Source organism: Camelus bactrianus, chromosome 10 (genome assembly GCF_048773025.1).
Source record: "Camelus bactrianus isolate YW-2024 breed Bactrian camel chromosome 10, ASM4877302v1, whole genome shotgun sequence".
Taxonomy (NCBI): Eukaryota; Metazoa; Chordata; class Mammalia; order Artiodactyla; family Camelidae; genus Camelus; species Camelus bactrianus.
Window position 1 is genome coordinate 72,006,353 of NC_133548.1, and position 22,542 is coordinate 72,028,894.

The 22,542-nt window shown below is 36.3% G+C and overlaps 1 protein-coding gene across 1 annotated transcript in view; it reads right to left on the minus strand.

Annotated features, from left to right (window-relative positions):
• Positions 1-2,848: 2,848 nt before the first annotated feature.
• The window catches only part of KBTBD3 (kelch repeat and BTB domain containing 3), a 41,173-nt gene continuing 21,479 nt past the window's right edge, over positions 2,849-22,542 (minus strand). The window contains exons 2-3 of the mRNA XM_010947150.3: positions 14,765-15,009; positions 2,849-10,567 (exon numbers count right to left, since the gene is read on the minus strand). Of these exons, the coding sequence (XP_010945452.1) occupies positions 8,965-10,567; positions 14,765-14,985 (1,824 nt within the window). The 5' untranslated portion in view covers positions 14,986-15,009 and the 3' untranslated portion in view covers positions 2,849-8,964. The remainder of the gene's footprint in view (positions 10,568-14,764; positions 15,010-22,542) is intronic.

Genomic DNA, 22,542 nt, shown 5'->3' on the forward strand with positions numbered 1-22,542 from the left:
AACAACATTTTGTGGGAGGTACAAATATTGTCTCCATTTTGCCCATAAAGAAACTGGGCCAGACCTGTCTAACTTCAGAGCTGAGCACTTAGACTCCACCCCAGCATATTTCCAGACTCACTCACTGATAAGAATTATTTGCAGTACTTATTAAAAATGTGAGTTCCTAGGACCCAAATCTAGACCTTACTAAATCAAAATGTAAGGGTAAGGTCCTGGATCTGGTATTTCTAACAGATCTCCCAGACGTCTTGGTTTTGTTTTTTTGAAGCGAGTTTAAGGAACACTGCCTGACACATGTATTCCTGGATAGACATCCCATAACAGAAATTGTTGGTTAGAGCCTCAATATTTCACTTATAAAAGAAAGAAATTTAGATGCTTTAAACCATTGAATAAATCTCTTTGTAAAAGTTGGCTAGAAAAGAGAGTGCTCATTAATTTGTGCTTTTAAGAGAAATGTGAACTGTATTTCTTTATTTTTCTTTTTGGGGGGGAGGGGGAGGTAACTAGGTTTAATGGAGGCACTGGGGATTGAACAGGACCTTGTGCATGCTATAGGCACGCACTGAGCTACGTCCTCCCCACCATGAACTGTATTTAAATGGAAGAATACCGTGGTAATATTTTACTTCTTCAGTAGATACCAGGTGAACCGTATGTGTAAAAGAAACCAAAATCTTACTGATTTGTTAAAATGCTGTTTAAAAAACAGCTATAAATAGTTTGAATTCCAATTAATGTTTTGTAACATAAAAGGGTGGTTAATATCTAAAAGAAAACATTAAGTCTAATTGGATTTTTAACTCTGAAAAGGCTAGAGAAAGGCTTTTCTTGATTTAAAAAAAAAAAAATTAAACTAATTTTGTACCATACATTTTGATCAAGGTTAGAGAAGGGAAATTAACTTCCCTTGGAAAATTCACCAATTACCACCAGAGCAAAACGAGGTTAGACAAGTCCTGAACTTGGAAGAAATGCAAACACATTTACCAGGTGAAATCTAGCGCTTGATAAATACCAGGATGATCTGTTTAATATTTATGCTTAAATTCTATTTTAGGATAGCTCCCACAGATTTCTTAAGTTTTTCATTAATATTATTGTTTGCTATCTTAAGTTGTTTCGTTAAACTTTATGGAAATCTTTAAAACTGCAAAATTTAATAAATGCAAAGAAGCTTTACCCTGGAAACATGGGTTTTATAAAAGTAATTAAAATATAGCTTAATTTATTAAAAGTTCAATTAATTAATATTATGTAGATTAGTTTAGTGCCACATTGCCTAAAAATTCAATGTTTTGTAGTTTTAAAAACCCCAAAACACTTTATAAACATTTTTAAGACTCTGTTTTCATAGTGAAAAGAGTAATTACTTTTTTAGGATTATTATTTTTCTCTGGAAAATATACACATACATCAATTAAACTCTATATTGGCTGAATTGCTACAAATAGTTTTTGACAAAACATATGTGTAACTTACACTATAAATGCCCAAGAGCCTTACTGTGTCCGCACAATATTAAGTAGCTCTTATTTACTCAGTGATTAGAAATCTTAGTGATTGGAGAGGGGACCAACCGCTACTTTAAATGCTCTTTGCAATTTATTCCCTGTAAGTTTGGAGGTTAAATTTTGTCATTGAGAGTCCTTTCTTTTCTCCTGTAGTGGGGCAAAAGGACAAATTCAGGCAGTTCAGAATTTAGACACAGAACTTCGAAAGCCAGTGCATCAGACTGAGATTAGTAGCCATTGTGTTTAATGACTTAAGAGGAAAGCTTGCAAGAATGAAAACGCTGGCCAAGGAGGAGACCTCTGATTCGAGGGGAGCATCTCTGACAACTTGGTAACAGGCAAATTCCCTACAATATCTTTACATTTTTTAATTAATTTTGTGAAAGGCTTCTGTCTAGGATTAAAGAGAAGGAGATGAGTCAATATTTGATGGCAAAGTAAACTACAGAGAGCTGGAAATACATGAGAATTGGAGGTAATAAGGGAAGAAGCCTGGAACGATAAGGTTGGCCCAAGGATTTGTTGAGGGAGTCTAGGAAGTTCAGGGAAAGCGACTGGCCTTACGCATTCTTGTGGCTATGATAGGGACAGCTGGGTTTTTAAGGGCTGAGTTTCCAAAGAGGAACCCTGTTTTAACCTCGGCAGTAGTCTAGAAGAGAGACGTGGGAGCCAAGGTCATTTAGTAAATCACAGCTCTTCATAGAGGAAAATCAGAATCATGACAGCAAATGGGCCTGTCCAGAAAGAGGGAAAACTACAGGAACTGGACTTGAGAGCATCTGTCCAATGTAACATTTACAAGTCTTGTTTATGGCACTGCTTAGTCTCTCAGACTCTGAACCCCTTTACTCGCTCCCCCTCAGTGAGCACTTTGGACACACGAGGTAGGAACCATGCTTATGCCCTGGCAGCTGGCTGCTGCGTGTATGGCTGCTGTGCCGTGAAGAAGGGCTGGACGGTGCCTGGCCCTGCACATTCAGCTAGCTCCTGCTGCTTTGTGACTCATGGACATTTGCTTTGTTCTTTCTTAGCCCAGTCGGAGCCTGGAGGTCTCTCCCCACCTACGACTCACTTGAAATCTAGCTGTGTTTTATTCTTTCCGACCAGGATGTCCACCTTGAAGTCTGTTTTGCAGAACATGTCATCACAAGCACCATAGCCCCTTCTGACAGTACCCCCACCTCCACAACCACACTCCCGGGAATGCTGAGCCTCGTTAGAGCCACTCAGGGCATCTGAGAAAGGGGATGGCAAGAAAATGAGAGCCTTAGTACCCACCTTTTTCTACCTTTTTTAATTTCTAATAACAATAAAGACAAACAGAATAGGTATTCATTTCTGAGATACATTTTAATACATTAGTAATTATTTTATATAATTGAAATGTTTTACTGCATGTTAATATGGTTAACATGGACCTGAAAAAAATGCTGATTTTATTTCTCATAGCATACGGCAAAAGCCCATATTTCTACTAATAGGGACATGAAGTAAATTACTTAGATATGCAATGTTAAGTAGCTTTGAGCACTATCTCCTAAGTAGGAAAAAAGCCACTAAAGCTATTATGCTCTTATAGGAGAAATGGGGGTTGCATGTCTACTAATGAAACTTTCAGTCACTGCCTTATCTATTATTGCATTTGAAAGGAAACACAGAATTAAATATTATAATTAAAATTCAAGGAGAACAAATAATCTTTAAGCACTAAAAATTCAGTGGATAAATTATTTTCAATGTATAATCTCATGAACCAATTATACATACACTATACAACTGTACAAACAACTGTGTATGTTCTCCAAAGGTGGGCAATGCACTGTTGAATGCAATTACATTCTCAAAAAATACTTCATTACCAACTTTTCCACGTACTAACAGAAGCTCGTATACAACATATACTAACAAACAGTTGTATAAATTACCTAACCCAGACTTTGAACATGAGAAAGATATCAAATATTACAAAGAGAATGAATACATACATTAATAGATAACTAAAGTACAATGTGTAGCATTCTAAAATGCAAAATCCTAATGTAATCAAAATAATCTCTTTTGTACCTTAAAACAATTGCAAAATGTACAGTTATATCTAACCTATTCAGTAACAATATAACTATAATAAATTCTGCTTCACATATTGGCTCAACAGAATGTCAGTTTATTAGATGTCTTATTATATATGCAGGCACTGTGCTAATTGCTAGGTCCAGAAATGATAAATATATGTCACTATTCCTAAGAGTTTCCCATTAAATGAGGAAGACAAACATGTGAAGAAATATTTACACCACAATGTGATACTCAAGAGAATTGTACTCTGAGTTATTCGAATAACCTTGTTACTTTTGGAACCAATAGCATAATTTGTTGAGCTAGTTAGACAGTTATGATTGGGAATGTTGTCAAAAAGTTAATGAGATGAATAAAGCTACCTGACCTGTAGAGTTATTTAGTAATGGCCTTGTTTTCTGGAACTATCACGCTGTATCGAACTAAACAAACAAGTACAGATGAATCTCTGGACTTTGTTACTATAAGGCTGGTCTTTATTGATTTGTGAGCAAACTGTCCTCTCATTAACTACCAAGAATGTGACTGCTTTGGTTTCTATTTTTTGGTATACTTTTTAGGGTCTCTTTTTGAATTGTTTTTAAAAAATTCTGAAAACCGTATCTAATGACAAATAATTGAAAGATATTAAAATCTGGCTTTAGACTCCCTCTCCCAGAAGATATATATTTATGATTATGTTGATGGGGAGTAGAAGGAAAGAGATACAAGGCTCTAACCCATATTGGGTTTATAAGAGCTAGAGAAATGTTTAAGGGAACGAGATGCCTGCATTATCAAGCGATTCTGCAATGCTGGTCAGGCTCAACACACCAAAAAGAAAAAAAAAGCCATAGAGCTAAGATGTATTCTCTGAGGCAACTATACAAGAGAAAGCATGTAATCCCAGCCACTGTGCAGGTTTAAAGTGTTAAGCATTTGAACAAGAAGGAAAATGAAGCCTTGATATTCGAGGAATGGAAGACATGCTGTTTCTAATACTTACGGAGACGGCAACCTAGGACCAAGGATGGAAAGTTATTACAAGGGGGGTAAAATTACATTTCAATGTTAGAAAGAACTTTCTAATAGACCTGTTAAAAAATGGAGGTAGTGAGCACTTTACCCTGAAAGAACTGAATTAGAATTTGGAAGAAAATCATCTGTCAAGGGTGTTTTAGAATTCAGAGGGGCTTTAACAGGTCGGAGCTGTATTAGATTCCAAGGTGAATTTCAAGTTTGATGTGAGTCTATGATTTAGAAGAGTTATCTTTTGATAAGTGTGTAATATCATCCTGTGATTAAATTCTATTTATGTTTTAAATCTGATTAAGCATCAGCATCATTAAATATAATTTATAAATACATCTAGAATTTTAAGATATAAAGATATCCTTTCAAATCACAGAATTTTTTATTAGAATCACTACATTTAGCTATATAGCTACATCTACAGTGAAATAAGAACAATAATTTAGGACAAAATTTTAAATAATGGTCTTTCAAAATCTTCTATTCACTATAAAACAAATGTGCACATACGGTAGACAGAAGGAAAAATCCACATTATATATAGTTCACTATAAATGTCAGCACCATTTACAGACCTTTTTCCTGAGTAATTAAAAAAAAGAACAAATTTCCTTCAATAAAAATGCTCCTACAATGATGTACTTTTAAGACTCAAGTCTTACTGCAATCTTGAGTATGCAGAATCATTGAACTCAAGTTACCGAGAATACCCAAATGCTAAATAAATGGAAGCAGTAAGCAATCAGGTGAAAATGTGTAAATAGAATGTAGAAATCTTTGGTTGTGTACTCCTGTGTAGGAATTTACTGGGCTAATCACCTGCCACATGCCATAGTCATTGATAACTAGTTTTATTCTAAGTATGGCTCTATAAAGTGGAGAAAAGTTTTTTCTTAAGTTGAACCAAAATCTGCTGCTTCCCTATAAATTCTAGCCTTTGTTTTTAGGTTGCCCTAAAGAGCTGCCCATTGGAAGACACTTGAGTCTTATACACTCAATTCTAAATATGTGTTTCCAAACACAAGTTCCAATTAAACCAAGAAGGATGATCTAAAAGTAACATCATATATTCAACAATATATTTAATCATTATATTTATTGCTTCCAAATCTAAACAGATGTTTTCCTGTTTCTTTGACTCTGATTTTCAAATCACATGCTTTGAGGCACACTGAACACTATTCAGTTGCTCTTACTGGTATCTGGGAAAGATGGAACCATGTTGCAGGATGTGGTTGCTCTCAAACAATATTCTAGCTTCCAAGGGTAACATGGAGTAAATACTACTATGATAAAGACCTCTTTCCCTCCCCATACCAGAGTTGAGTGTTATGGGAATGTAGTTAGTTTTGATTATGTAAATATTCCACATATTGCTTAGTCTCACAGGTAACAGATGAACAAAAGGTGCTCCACACAGTAAATCAAGTTTGAAGATTGCTCTAAATGTTCATTAACTTTGACCTTATATAAATGTTGAATTTAATCTTTTTAATATTTAATAGTGGCACATACCCACTTCCAATTTTAAAAGACACTACTGTATTAGAATTTTCTGCGTGCATAATCCAAATGTAGTGGACCAAGACAAATACTAAAGGATTTAGAAATGCCAAATAGTATTTTCCACAAGAATGAAAGCAATCTGGATAAGGAGCAGAATTATTCTATCTCTTACACTGCAGCATTGGCTGAAGGATGGTAATGAAAGGAAAGTAGACTTTAAAGAAGAAAAAAAAGAAAAAGACTAAAGGAAGAAGTCATAGATAAAGGGAAGTTACTTCCTAACCTTACAGACAGAAAAACAGCTCCTCCTGAGGGTACTGAGAACAGACTTGAGAGATCACTGAGATTTGCATGTCAGAGATCCAGAATGGAAGGTGAGGCCAGAATAATATATATGGTTCTCAGTGAAGCCAAAGTGATTGGCAAGATCAGAAGGAGATAACCAACTTAGTCAATGACCATGTGTGTACATGGTTGGGTTCCTTGAGGATTTTTCAACACAGAGAACCATTTTTCAATAACCATTTGATAAGATAAAATTAAAGTGTTACCTTTACCAGATGATGCAAAATTAGAGAGAACAAGAGCCAAGCCCAGCACAGATTGTGATGGTGCCCAGGGGAAAACAAACAAACAGTAAATACAGGAGGAGTTTGGGGTTTTATGACCAGACAGACTCCTTTTCTTGCAGTTACAACTGATGAAGAGCACTCAGGTACAGATGTAAAGGGATGGCAACAAATGAAAATGATTAACAAGTGACCTGCAGCAGTTTTGGAAACTAAGGCAGAAAGCTTTGTGCATTAGAAAGTGTATTAAATCAAATGCAGAGGGAGCCATCTAAGCTTTGATAACAAGGATATTTCTAGTAACATTATTAGAAATCAATGGCCAATGAGAAGAATGGTAGAAATCAAGATATAATAATGAATCAAGATTAGGAAAGGATTCTACTTTGCTTTAGTTTCTCCTTTCTGGAAAGATGAACAATTCCTAGAGTCATTGCTTAAAAACAATATTTATTTATTTTTTTTTAACATACTCTCATTTATATATGCTTAAATTAAGACTTTTAGTAAATCCACATACAGGTCACCCAAAGTATTATGTTCTTTCTCAAATAACTTGTTTTCAAAGCCACACATTCACACAGAAGAAAGCCTCCCCTGAATTGTTTCTTTTTCTCTTACACATGCACACAGAGGAAAAAGAGCAGAGCCAACAAAGGTAGATAGGGAGGAAGCCGCCAGTTCTGCAGAATACTTTGTATGCAACCGTCATCGGATTAGGGACAGTCTCCGATTTTGGAACTGCACAATAACTTAGTCTAATATCCTGTTCTACTTTGAAAAATATATTTGAAGCTTATGATTGCATAAATTTATATGGTAAAAGACCTGCATTTCAGTATATTTCTACATCTAAAGAATATGTATATTTACAACAGATTAACATTTACTACAGTATATGGGAAACTACATTTGATTCCAGAGAAATAGTCTACACATTACCTGAGCTGTAAATCAGGAGGCTTAAAACCTGAAATGCCTGTACCTTTAAGACTGACTAAAGAAACATGTCCTCTTACAAGGCAGAATCATCTTAGCTGAGAACAAGGATGATTAATACTCTTTCATTGTTCGGGTTAAAGATGATTAAACATCTAATCAGATGCAAGTTTTTGAGTACTACTATCAATACCGAAAGCCCAGTTGTATTTTTAAATTTAGGAAATAATTCACTATAACTTACTGAAGTAGTAAACATACACAGTGCTTTACAGCTGGTATATATCACTATAGGAAGCTGACATGGTACTAGTTGAAATGCTGAAATTTCTTATTACAACTCAAATTTGGACATGTAAAAGTATAAGAAATGTCAACAAGGGTGATCCACTTTTCTACAGGTCAGATTTTCTACATCCTCACATTGGAAACTGGCAACATGATAGGAAAAAAGTATTTTAGGACAATCATCCCATAATTCAAGAACTTCACTCCATGGGTTACAATGTTAAGATAAACTCAGGTCAGCTGTAACTTAGAATTAATTAAATCAAGAATGCTACTTTACTGAGCATGAGTCAGAAAATACGAGAAATAATCTTGCTGGAAAATGAAACGAACTAACACTGACAACTAAGACAATCAGCAATTTTTAAGGCATTTCAGTAACTGCCAATGGCATTGTGGCATAACAATACGGTTACATTATGCTCTTAATGAAGAGTTGAATCATAAAAAGAGATAAACCATATTTACTGTACAGTTTAGAAGGCAGGGGAAATACACTACATTTCAGAAATTTCCTGACTAAAAGTGATGAAAGAAATGAAAGGGCTTAGAAGCAGCTAACCAATGATTGGAAAAAATAGGAATTCAACAGCTCTTATACCTATAGTAACAAGGTAGAATTCTCACCTCTAATTTATTTTTCACTTCATGTAATACAGAGTGTAAATAAACGGTTTTTACTACCTAAAGAGATTCCTCCCATTTAAATTGCACAAATCTGTTAACTCGGATTCATTTTTAACTAGTCTTTCATGGATAAAGTACTTCAAAAATCAAAACATCAAAGCCTATGAGTTTTATTTTACATATGAAAATACTAAGTATTCTAGATTCTACAAGATTAAATTAAATACAGTGTAATTTTTGGTAAAATGTATTCTGTATTTTAAGTTTCTGGAAATTGCTAATTCATAGATGGTGTACATTCATAGTAATTCTCTAACAGAAGGTGCATTTTATTAGGCTGTGAAGACCTTTTTACCAACAATTAAGGTTAACAGATTTACTGCAGGTTTCTAAGCTGTAATAGTTTTAGGATGTCTAATCACAAACTACTTTTAGTAATGATTAGAAAACCATGGGTCCCTGTATTTATTAAACTGAATCGCCTGGCAGTAAAATTCGGTTAAGGCTCTTGGCATTGGTGAAACTTCCTCCCACTCGGACCTGCTGCTGTGGTAGACCTGGACTTCATCTGTGATTTCATCTGGTGCATAATCACCACCTAATATATAAATTTTATCTTCAATGCCAACTGCACCTGCGTTAAAGCCTGCACATTCAAAAGATCCTTCACCCTTCCAAACGCAAGTATCTGGACAAAAACTATAAACCTTATAGGTGGAAAGGTCACATATATACAGCGTACAGTTTACTGGGACAGCTTTGATTAGTGTTGCGTGAAAAAACTGCCCAAACTCTGCCACTAGTTCAGACCACTGATCGGTTGTGGCATTGTATTTAAAAAAGCAGTCAAGTGATGGGTTAAAAGCATCTGTAATCTCTACCTCTGATCCAAGAACATAAATTACATTTTGGCATGCACTTGCTTCGGGATAGTAGATGCCCCTGGGCAATGGGCTAACAGATATCCATTCTTTGGAAAGAGGATTGTAAGATTCAACAGCTAAGAGACTTCTAATGTCCTGAGAGCCTTTAGTCTTACCACCTATGACAAATAACCGATTGAGAGCCATAACTGATGTATGCATGGTTCTTGGTGTTTTCATGGTTGATACCAGGAAGAAATCATTTTTGACTGGACAGTAGCACCAGGTTTGATCAGTGGCATCATGATATGACTCTGCAATATGGAGCCGGACGGTTCTGCAACACGGCCCTTTGCAACCACCTGTCAAGAATATTTTCTCCCCATAGCTAGACAGACTAGATCCTGGCAAATCAATTAGGTGTGACTGTGGCAGTATTTTCCATGAATCACTTTTAATATTATAGCAAAATGTGTATTGATTTTCTCCATTTTCCTCAGTTTTGTGAACAAATATGTATTTTTCAGTTGTGGAGGGTCGGGCATCAGGGAAAAGTCCGCCAGAACCTTGCACACACTTAATCGCATCCATGATCACGTCAAAACAGTCTGTGCTTTTGAGTAAACACTCTTCATTGAGCAGACAGTCTTGAAGTGTCTCCTCAGATAAGTGATATAATCTTACTTTTTTAATCAAATAAGGCAGATGCTTTTGCCTTGATTCTAAGTTATGTTTAGTCCAACTGAGGACGACTTTCAGTACAGTTTCTTCTTCGGGAACATTTAATTCATCTGATTCCAGACACTTCTGTAGTACTCCAAAATTCAACTCTAAGAAATCACTGGATTTAAATACTAAAGAAAAGTGATGTTGTACAAAGTATAAAGCATGATCAAACAAACGGGTAGAGCCATAGCTATCTGAGATAGATAATAACTGTAAACAGTTGACAAGATTGATATTTTTTATTAAAAAGTCACTGCAAGCTTTGGATAGGAAGGAAACTTGAAGAAACGATGACAACTGGAGAAACATTTCCACATTATCATCTGTTATCTTTGTTTTTCCAGTATAGGCATAATCAAGAAACGCTTTTACTGCTTTGGAGGACAAATTAGTAATGGTAACACTTCCACCATCTCTTTCTTTCATGTTTACTTCAAACATAGCCCTGCAAAAACAAAGAACACAGAAGAACAAATAAACAGGAATATGTTATCCCACGATAATTTTTGACGTTACCTTGAAGAGGTTTCCTCTACTCTTAGGTTGGTTTTAAAATATATTTCTGAAATGTATTTTAAAAGCACCCTAATATATTACTTTAATATCTGTAACAGAAACCAAATTACTTATCTGTCAAACATACATATTACATAACTCTTGTATTGCAAAATATATACATTATAGCTGAGCTACAGCAAATAATTCAAAGAAGGCTACAAAAAGATTCAAATTTTGGACACTGATTTGATGTTGTCATACATTATTCATAAAATTAGAGTAAAATCTCTCTAAGAGCTGAATTAATTTATTTATGGGTTAAACAGCATCAACCCTGCAGGTGATAATAAAAATTACTTAAAATTTATCAAGCTTCTGAGTTTAGGATTTAAAAATCTTTTTCAAAATAATTTTCAATTTGGTAGGAGTGAAATATGTGAAATACGGAATGTAGTGAGGTACCAGATGTCTCCAATGAATCTGTCTGTGTGGGGAAATCCACCAAAGAAGATAAACTTAAATACACATCTAAGAACATACTTCATGCAGCACTTTAGGAAAAAGGGAATATAATTTTATAAAATGAAACAACAGTGTTATCACCAAACCAAAAATGCTAAAAATAAGTTTTCGTAGAAATAGCCACTGAGAGACGGAGATGGGTCCCCAACTTTGAATAATCAGACCAGCTTTGGTAAAGTTGGTAAAACTCCAAGGAGCTGGGAACTACTTTGGCTCAGTTTAAGCACAAATATAAATTATTTAGAAATGTTTGGGTAGGAGACTAAGATATATTTTACAATTGGCTTTGGTAAGAACAATACTGCCATCCATCCTTATATTAACTTCATATCCAGAGTTATTCATCTTTATACTTTAAACAAACCCATTATGATGGTTGTCAGCAGAACTGCAAAAAAAGATTAAGATTAAAGAGGACAGCACGGCCTCGGAGAGCTAAGGACGGCCAGCTGAACATTCATTAGGACTGAAGATCATCTGATTTGGGTTCTAGTTTAATCCTGGTTTGTATTTGTACCATATTGTCCAGAACACCCTTGTGAGCATTGCGTGGGTGCCCAAGCCCTCCAGGGAAAAACAAATTTTCATTACTGGAGCCTACTCTAGAGGGTAACTAACTAAAGCTACTAAAAAAAGCACTAGCCTCCAACTGAGAAGTGTGAGGAGCCTTCTAGATACAGCCCAGGCTTTAGGAAAAGGATGAGGAAGCACCTTCTCACTAGTGGGTATTCAATGCTTTAGGAAAAGGATGAGGAAGCACCTTCTCACTAGTGGGTATTCAATACTTCTTAATAAACAGTAACAAATAAAAACAGTGACCAAGATGTATACATGTTACACATTAGGCAGGGCATTTCAGTAATGTATGTCAATTTAGAAACTGTGATAATTATGTGAGATTATTAAGATCCCTGTAAGTGAGGGTAGTAGTAAGAGCACGGCCTCTAGAACAGAGCTGCCAAGGTGGGTATCCTGCCTGCATCACTTACTAACTGTATGGCCTTGGGGAGGTGACCACCTCTCTGCGCTTCAAATCCCTCATCTGAAAATGGGAGACCAGTAGTACCTACTTCACTGCATTGTAAGAGGAATAGCTGAGTTAAATACATGCAAAGTATCAGCTGCTAATATCATTTTAAGAAAATAAATGTTTTCTATCATCCTACGTATTTCTAATTTACCATCAGCTTCCACATTTTCTTGGAGAAGACACGTGTAGTATCATATTTCTATACTTCCTCCTACTCATCTTTAAAGTATCCAGTTAACTTCTGTCTCAAATTTGCCATGTTATCATAAAACGGTTATACAACATGATTCCTTTTCAGTCTTGTCTCCAGTTACTTTACATTTCAATCGTAATTTTCATTTTCCAAAAATACTATAAAGGGCATTTATCATGCACTGTGTACTTTTCTGCTACTTTTATTTTATATACCCCAATATTCCAGTAAGCTTATATCCCAATATTCCAATGAGTTTGGTCATAACACAAAATTATGAATTAGTAACTTTATCATAAGAGTGCCAATTAGACAGATTTTCTATCTACATTTGTACATATTTTTATGAACATCATATATTCATTTAGTAAAATACTATATATAATCAAGGATCTAGATCATTATAAAACTGTCATTTGTGTTACTTCAAATTTTAAAAAATATATTTTTCTAACAGTAATTTTTAAAAATTGAAAGTAGATCCCTAAAAAGCTAGGAGTGGGCTGAACAAAGAACTACAGACAAGAATTATGTGAAGATACATTTAATTAATAAATAATTTCAACATAAAGAGTAGCAGACTGCCAATTCAAACGCTTACATGTACTTCTTATTTTGTTTACAGGAAAACTTTCTAGGGAAATAAACCTGCATATTCATACCAATTTATTTCCATTTTGGGGAGCTAGGTTTTGAAATAATAATAATATTATTATTATTATTATTATTATTATTATTATTATTATTATTGCAGCTAACATTAACTGAGTGTCATGGTAACTGACCTAATCACTACATACTCATTTCATTTCTTCATTTCATTTCCTTATAGTGCTCCTAATGACTCTATGAGTTAGGTTCTATTTTTATTATCTTAATTTTTTACAAATAAGGAAACTGAAGCCTGAAGAGGTCAGGTAACTTACCTAAGGTCACAAGTCTAATAAGAGGTGGAGCTGGGATTTAGATTTAGGACATGTGCATTAAGAGGCCAAGTACTTAGCCATGATACTGTACAGCCTCCTCTGATGAAGAGGTGCTATGAAGGATAAATGAGCAAAAAGGGTTCTTTGGAAGAAAAACGGGGTTAGAAGAAAGGTGGGAAGAAACTGGTGGAACCTGAGAGTTGAGAGAGCATAAGAACAGGGCTGCAGTGGAGTTTTGAAGAATGACTTAGGTTAACTGGGAGAAGAAATAAAAAGAATAAATGAAGACAGAGTCTAGTTAGGTAAATAGCTAGTGATAGCTGCAGCCCCCTTTGTCCCCAGTAAACTGTGATGCAGCTCTGAGACACTGCTCCCCAGTATAAAGCAGGAACCCCTGCAGAAACAGGTGTTTAGCAAGTAACAGATACCAAAAACTTGCTGAATGAAGTACAGCCTTTAAGATTTACTCTGGAGCAATAAGGGTGCAGTCTAATTAGATGTTGGTAGTGTAACAGGAATTAAGGATTAAAACCAATATAAGTTAACTTGCATCTAGGTGTTCTTATATCTTAAATCTTACTCTGTTTTTATCAAGTTTACTTGTTAGAGGTTTAAACCCTGCTTGCTTAGAATAAAAATTGCTTCTAAAATTGAGCATAGTGCAGAACAGTGCAATTAGGATTTGAGTTTATTGCAGCATGACTAGGAGGGCTGATGGTCAGGATGTCAGCAAGAGAAGTTTGGCCAATTAAGCCTCACAGGACAGTATTGCCTTGTTACAGTTACCATAGTACTAAGGTATGTGTCTGACCCTTAACCTCGAAGAATCAGAAACCCGTTGTCATCCCAGTGGATTCCTAGTGTCATGATTAGGACACTCCTTGTGGGATGATCTACGTGGGGAACCAAATTATAGTCAGAAGATTGCCTCGAATCAGAACAAAATGGATGCTCTCCAGAAATGCTTCTGGAGGTCCTTTTCCCTACTGTGGGACTATTTTGGCTAATGAGAAGAGAAATTCTCTGGGTTAGAGTTCCTCACCCCTGGACAATCCATGGATGTAATAATACATAACCAAAATGCGTTTTCTTCTCAGACTCATTTTTTTTTTTAAGGTGGCTTCCACTTTTGCTCAATCTGTCCTTTCCTCTTTCTCTAAATGATACAGTGCAGGGATCCCCTAAACAAAACTGACCCTATATCAAAACAACTTTCTTCCAGAACGTTTCAAGGGACTAACGTTCCATAGATTTTTGGGAAATGCTAGCCTGGGAAGGCCTGAGCTTTAAAAAAGGCAGTCTTCAATTTTCTTATTCAAAAATCATTAGTTAATCTAGGTTCCAATTAGCTTTTTTAAAGTATTAAAAATTACTGTCCCATGCTCTGTGGGGGAAAAATTGAGTACAGTCACAAAAAATAATTTAATTAGTGGTATCATAAAATCTGAGGGATCCGGAGACAAGAAAAAGTACCTGAAAAAGTCACTGCATGCTGCTAACACACAACGATGACATGGGATTGTTTCATCTTTCATGATTATTTTGAAATCATAAAAGACATTCTGTTCTCTAAAATTCTGTAGTATACTTAAGATTTTCTGTCCATGATCTTCTGACACAAGGAAGTTGTTTTTCTTCTCAGATGAAATTCTATTACATGAGCTTTGTTGATGGAAACCATATGAATTATCCATAGCCAACTCCACCTGTTTTTAGAACTGGAATAAAAAAAAAAAAATCACTGATGTAGCAGAGTCCTAATAAGATTTTCAGATCCAAAATTTGCCTTCATAAGGTCAATGACACAAAAATGCCCAAGGAGAGCAATCCTAACAGTAAAACTCGTCCTAAACATTTATTCTCATGACATTTCGCATTTCTTTTTAAATTTTTATGAATATTGAGCTCACTGGACTAAAAAATATATGATTAAGGGGTAAAGTTCAAGGTTATACAATTATGTTAAACAGCACAATTTATAAGTCATCACTTACACAAGATCTGACTACATGACAGTTCTGTTACGCGTAAGAGGTATTGTTTATACAGCAGTTATCATTTGGGTCTATGTACCCAACACATCCCTCTCCCCTCCCATCCATTTTCTTCTGGTAGCAAAGCAGATGTTAAAATGTTGATCTTGAAACAAAGGTATATGCCCTCTGGAGTTAGACTTTTTACAGGACAATCAGTTGAAAAAGATCAAGGTGTTAGATTGTATTAACTGGTTATGGCCTTTAGTAAGGAAGAAAAAGGGCAAATATTGGTCCAAGTTGGCCTATTTGAAAGCAGGAAGGCCGTTTAAATACGAGGGTCAGAAACCCAAGATAGTTGAAGGCCAGATAACTGTGACTTTCCCAAACTGCAAGTTTAGTTCTAAGCATAAAAGTTTACACCACAAAAAGCAAGAAAGCAGGAAATAGAAAGAAGACTGGGTTCTAGGGGAGCCAGAGAAATAGGGAACCTTGATTCCTTAGTAAATTCTGTTCTGGATATTTAGCGCTTTGCAAAATCACCCCAAAACTTAGTGGCTTAAAACAGTAATTTATTATTGCTCACGGTTCTGCAGATTTAGATGGAGCTTCTTGCTTGGGGGCTTTCATACGGTTAGTCAGGTGGCAATTCTGGCTGAAGTCACCTCAAGGCCCGAATGGGTTAGAGGCCCAATACGGTTTCTTCATTCACATTTCTGATGCTTCAAAGGGGATGGATGGCTAGCACACACGGGGCACTCTCTCCCTCCCCTGAGGTACGCTCTCCACGTGGCTACCTTAATACTGCCTCACAGCATGGCAGTCTCAGGGTGGCTGGACTTCTCACATGGTGGCTGGGGTCTCTCACAGGGAGTATTTCAAGCCCAGGTGGAAGCTAGACAACTGGAGAAGTAGTCTGAATGATCCTACAGCATCAATCAAGGCTTTAGTCTAGGACTGAGACGATCGATAACTGTGTTGTCCAACACAGTAACCATGAGTCATATATACCTATTTACATTTAACTTACTTAAAATTAAGATTGTAGTCTCTTGGTTGCCCTAGCCATATTTCAAGTGGTCAGTAGCCATATATAGTGTAATGGGTACTCTTTTATGTGTCAACTTGACTGGACCATGGGGTACACAGATATTTGGCTGAACATTGTTTCTGGGTGTCTGCGAGGGAGTTTTCGGATGAGATGAACGTCTGCATGAGCAGACTAAGTAAAGCAGACTGCTCTCCTTAATGCGAGTGGGACTCACTGAATCCAATAAAAAGCCTGACTAGAACAAAAAACCAAGTAAGAAAGAAATTATTTTTCTTTGCCTGTCTTTGAGTAGGAATACCAGACTTCTCCTGCCTTTGGACTAAGATTTGGATCGCAACTTTACTATTGGATTTCCTGGACCGGCTTTCTGACTAAAGATCTTCGGACTTCTCAGCCTCCATAATTACATAAGGCAACTCCTTACTGTAAATCAACCAGTCAATCCATCCATCCATCCATCCATCCTTCTATCCAATTGGCTCTGCTTCTCTGGAGAACCCTAATACATGTGCCTAATGGCTGTCATATTGTACAGCACAGAGTATTTTCATCACCACAGAAAGTTACTAACTAGATAATGTACTATATAAAGAATAATATGCCTGGATAAGAGTGCGTGTGCATGCACGCACAGGGGGCAGTAACAAGATGTAATCTGCAGTAATACTGGGGAAGTAAGTTGCAATGCAGTGTTCTGAGCAGCTGTAAGTAGGAAGACATATTAAGAATGAGAGTGGGTGGCATGGAAGGAGAGAGATAATGAGGGGTTTGGGAGCAGTTCGGAAGAAAAGTAAGGCAGAAAACAGTTGTATTAGTCAGCGTTCTCTAGAGAAACAGAACCAATGAACCAATAGGCTATGTATGTGGGTGTAAGCCTACTGGTTATATACATAACTACTGGGATATGTGTGATGTGTGGGGGTGGTGGTGAGAATGTGTGTATATACACATATGTACTTACATATTTACATTTATAAGATGGTATGGGGAGGAGCAGGAGAAGTCGTTCTCTAATAATTTCTAGGGCTTAAGAGAAAAGTTGAACACAAGAGCTATCATTGCAAAGTAGTTTTATCTGGCATATGAGGATCAATGAAAAGAGAGACACCTGGTGGAGACAAGCCAGCCTCTTCTGACTCCCTGATGATAGGAAGGAGTACTTAAAAGGGTCTAGCGAGGGAGTACTTAGACTATGCAAAAGGTACACAGAGCAGTAACCAGGCATGATTTATACCAGACAGACAGACATGAGTTAATGCTGTGCAAAGATCAAAGCACCTTCTCAACACCACAGTGAGGTCAGGGCCTGTTTTTTCAAGCCTAGCAATGGGCTAGAACTACAATAATCTGTAACAGCAATGGAGGATATCTGCATGGCCTGCCTCAAGAGAACCACAGAATTGGTCAAGACTCAGTCCAGGTCACCTAGACACCCCCTGGAACTGCTCTAAATTCTTGTCCATTTAAAGGTATGTATTTAAGCCCCTTTATTACAGGAAGTTGGATGCTGAAGATGAAAAAAATAAATTTATCTCTTATAAGCTTAGATGTGTGTCTGGGTTTTTAAAAGTTCTCTCAAAGTTTAGGATTTTGGTGTTGGCAAGGATATTTGATCCACATAGGAAAATCTAAAGCAGAACTTACTACCCTGCCCTCCATGCCACCTAGCCAGGGAGAGATGAAGGAAAGGACATGGGAAGATACTGAATACTTGTTTCACAATCCTTTCATTCTGTATATGATTGATTGTGTATGTATGTGTATACATATAATTTCATTTTTAAAAATATTTTATTGGACATTTAAGAACATGTCTACTTTCCAGTTATTTAATGTGGTCATAATTACCACTGGAAACTACTAAAATTTAAATATTTTCATGCTGGTTTTCCCCCCTTAACTATATTCTTTTTATATTTCTCATCTAGATGAATGGCCTCTGTACTTCCCAAGCCAGATGCTTGGAAGTCGTGCTTCACCAACCATATATACATCTATCTTCTCTCCATCCCTCCTGACATTCCTTAGTGTAAGCTCTGATCATCTCACTTGAATTGCCTAATAGCCTCAACACTGATCGTCCTCATTCTATAAACTTTTATTTAAAATCTTTTGGGTTTCACACCTATGTATGCATTGGGAATATAAAGATAAATGAGGCACAAAATCCCTGCTCTTACACGTATAGACAGAAATAAGTAAACGGTGATACGGGTCATAATAGAGGTATGAACATTGTTATGGAAGCACACAGGAAAGACAACATTCAGATTTGCTTTCAGGGGTGGCAGGACAAAGCAGAGAGGGGAAGGGGAGTGCGGAAGACATTCCGATAAATATTGTACCTAAGCTGTTTAAAAATAAAAGGTTACCAAACAAGATGAGAAAGACATTTCCAAGGGAAAAAAATTATAAGTGCTAAAAAGGCATGGATGCAAGAGTGATCATGGCCCCTTTGGAGAATACAAAGTTGAGGGGATAGCGTAAAAAAAAGCTGAAGTGGTAACCAGGGAATGGCTCGTGCAAAGTCTTACATACCATGCAAGGGGGTTCGGATGTCATTCTATAGATAGTGAGAAATATTTAGAAAGCTTTTAAGTGGGAGTAGCATTATACCATTGGATTTACAGTTTAGAAAGATCATTCTGCTAAGAATACAGCAGTGACTAACACAGCTGTGGCTCCTATTTTCATGGTGCTCACTATCCAGTGGGACAGATACGCACGTTCACTGGCATTGGTAATAAGAATTATCAATTTTAAAAATCCAAACCATTTTTTGGAATGAAAAACAAATTTTTATTTTGTTAAGCCACTGAAATGTAGCTATTACAACGAATAGGATTACCTTAATGGATGCATATTAATTTTAATCCCAGCAACTCAATAAGCACATTTATTAATCTAGATATTTATCTAATGATTCTTTAGTGTTTTCTGCACAAAAATTACATCATTTGTAAATAATGGGGTTTGCTTTTCTTTCCTATTTTTTACCAATTTTATTTCTTTTTTTCTTGTACTACTACTGTACAGCTAAGACCTCCTGCACAATGTTGAATAAAAGCACCATGGTTTTCAATACTTTTTAATATCTCTGTATGTGTGGGTACATATAATTAATACCTAATTATTTATACCAAGGTATACATACGTAAATAATCTGGAACTTGTGTTGGAGTAAGTCAATTATTAAGGCTCATAGTTCATAGATAAAAAGTGAACCCAATGATACATGTATATAGTAATTTTTATTTCTGTCACTAGTAATATAAGTACAATGGCTTTAGTAAAAATTTTCAAGTATCAGATTAATACATTAGCATTACACACAGGTATTCACTTTCACAAAGTGGTTAAAAGTTAAAGCCTGCCATGTTTACTCTAAGCAGAATGGTCAAGCAGAGAGGATGAAATGTCCTTATTTTATCACTTTGGCTTGAGTAAATTTCTATATGTAGTCTTTACTTAATCAACAATTCTAAGTACTATCAAATAGAAAGGGTGCTGAAAATATATGAAAGGGAAAGGGGGAACTGATCCACAAGATAACTAAAGCCACTGAAGTGGATAAAATAATCAGTCAAGGAAGATAAGTAGAGTTAGTGGAGACGAAGGCTAAGGATGGAACACCAAGGGTAACTGACCTTAAGTGACATGACAATTTAAGTTGAAGAATTATTGATGCAGCATCTGCTACATACCAGGTGATAGTCCAGAAAAATTGAAAATATAATGGAAAATAGATCAGTAGACGATACAAGGTGAGAAAGAACTACAGCTGAGGAATAATTCACAAAGAACAGGGAGAGAAATGGAGGAAAATAGGAGAGATGGCGGAAGCCAAGGAAGAACATTTCAAGTCTGAAGTAGTTACCCGTATCATCAAAATCTCAGACAGGTTAGGTAAGAAAAGGACTGGTAAGAAGTCAGTGATGATTTGAGTGGGGTTGGGAGAGGCCAGATTAGTGGTTTTTAGAGGAAATAACAAACAAATTTTGTATAAATAATTTTTTTTTCAGTCCGGTGAGGCTGGGGCTAGAGGAGCATGCAGATTCTAAAGAACTCTGTTTTGTTTTAGATGAGAGAAATTTGAGCATGTTACTACATTGAGAAGAAAGGGGAGATATGAGGGAAATTTCTGATAATGATTACAACAACCTAAATTAAGCATTTTACATCGCTATCCAAGCAAATCATTTCTAGCCTTTAGACCAATAAATCAGAGAACAATACTGTATGGTTAAACATCTACTTTTGTTAACAAGCAAACATTGATAATCAAATAAATTGTTAGAGACTTAATTTTTATAGTTTATTTAAGTGATACAACAAACCTGAAAATACTGGCATTTTATAATAAATAATTTATAGTTTTTTCATTCAATGTCATAATCCTTTAAGGCTGGTATTAAGAATGACTTCTTCAAAATGGGAAATTGAAGCTGAAATTAAATAATGAGGCTTAAAACACAAAACTAGTAGAAACATGTTTGTTTCACTCGAAGTGTATGTTCTTTTCAATACTATTCTGACCCTGGATTTTAATATTAAATGAAAGCAGAAAGTAATTTCAGCACTCAAAAGACCAACTGTACTGGTCAAAAGTTACCATGACAATTTAAGATCATTCTGGATAAGGCAGACATATATAATAACTGCTAACATTTATAGACACAGTACCATGTGTCGTGAACTGGGCCATGGGTTTCACACAGTGTTTAATTCTTATAAATATTACCCATATAAAAAAAACAATGAGACCTCTGTCTGCTTTAATAAGGTATCGTAGACATACTTCTATTTCTCCTGCTAAGTACAACTAAAAATCCTGGACACATATAAAATATATATATCACAAACATATTAAGACTATGAAAAGTGGAGATACTGAAACATTATGCTGTGCATCAGAAACTGACACAACATTGTAAACTGACCATACTTCAATTAAAAAAATAAAATTAAATAAAAAATTTAAAAATACCACAAAAAAAGACAAGTAGAGAGAAACGGGAAGGCTGGTTAGTGAACTTGGGATCCAAGGAATAAGACAGTGATCAGTTCCTTGGGTTTTTTTTTTTTTTTTTTTTTTTTGCCTAATATATTCCAGATACTGAAGAAGCAGACAAGACTGAACACCAACGGGCACATACATAAAGAGCTGAAAGAAAAACCTGATAAAGAGCAACCTAGCAAGACAGAAAAGTTTTGACAGACACCAAAAAGAACTAGGGCTATACCCCACCCATGTCAGCAAAAGTGGCGTGGAGAGCCAAGAATTCCACACTTGCCAGGATGTAACGAGGTGCCTCAGCTCTCCGCCTTCCATCTCCCCACTGGAGTGGTGTTGGTGAAGGATGAGTAGGGAGTCAGGACACTAATCTCTGCTAGGTGATAACAAGTGGCCACCAACACCCGCTTCCAGTCCAGAATGTGGAGAGCCTGGACTTCGACCCCCAGCTGGCAGTACTGTGGCATTCTTCTGTCTCCTTGCTGGAGCAGAGCCAGAGGCCCAGTAAAGAGTCAGGACTTTCACTACCAATTAGCAGCAACAAAGCCAATCCCCCGTGATGTCAGTGGATACCATTGGGAGGAGCAGTAACAAGGTGCCCCTGGTCATCAGAAGATAGTTTGAGGCTGAGATTGCTATTAGAGAACGCAGAGAGGGAAGTGGTATCAGAGCATGCAGAGAGGGGAGCCTAAACGTCCAATTCTGTCCAGCAGTAAAAAAGGAGCCCCTCTGACACCAGGAATCAACAGAGGTATGGTGGAACGTCTGGACTCAACCTGGCAGCAACGAGGTGGTAACCTTAACCCAATGGATCAGTGACAAAAAGACCCACTAAAATACAAGATTTAAATAAGACCTAGAGTCTTACATAATATCCAATATAGCCAAGAACCAGGAATATTATCAAATTAAATGAGAAAAAACAATCAAGAGACACCAACAGTGGGATGACACTGATGTTGGAATTACTTGCTAAGAATTTTAAGGCAGTCATCATAGAAGAGCTTCAATGAGCAATTACAAAGTATATATTACATACATGCACATATATATATTATATATAGTTATTCCTTGGTAGCTGCAGGGGATTGGTTTCGGGAAACTCCTCACCCCAATACCAAAATCCACAGATGCTAAAGTCCCTTATATAAGATGGCATAGTACAATCAGCTCTCCGTATCTGCAGATGTGGAAAATGAAGATACGGAAGGCG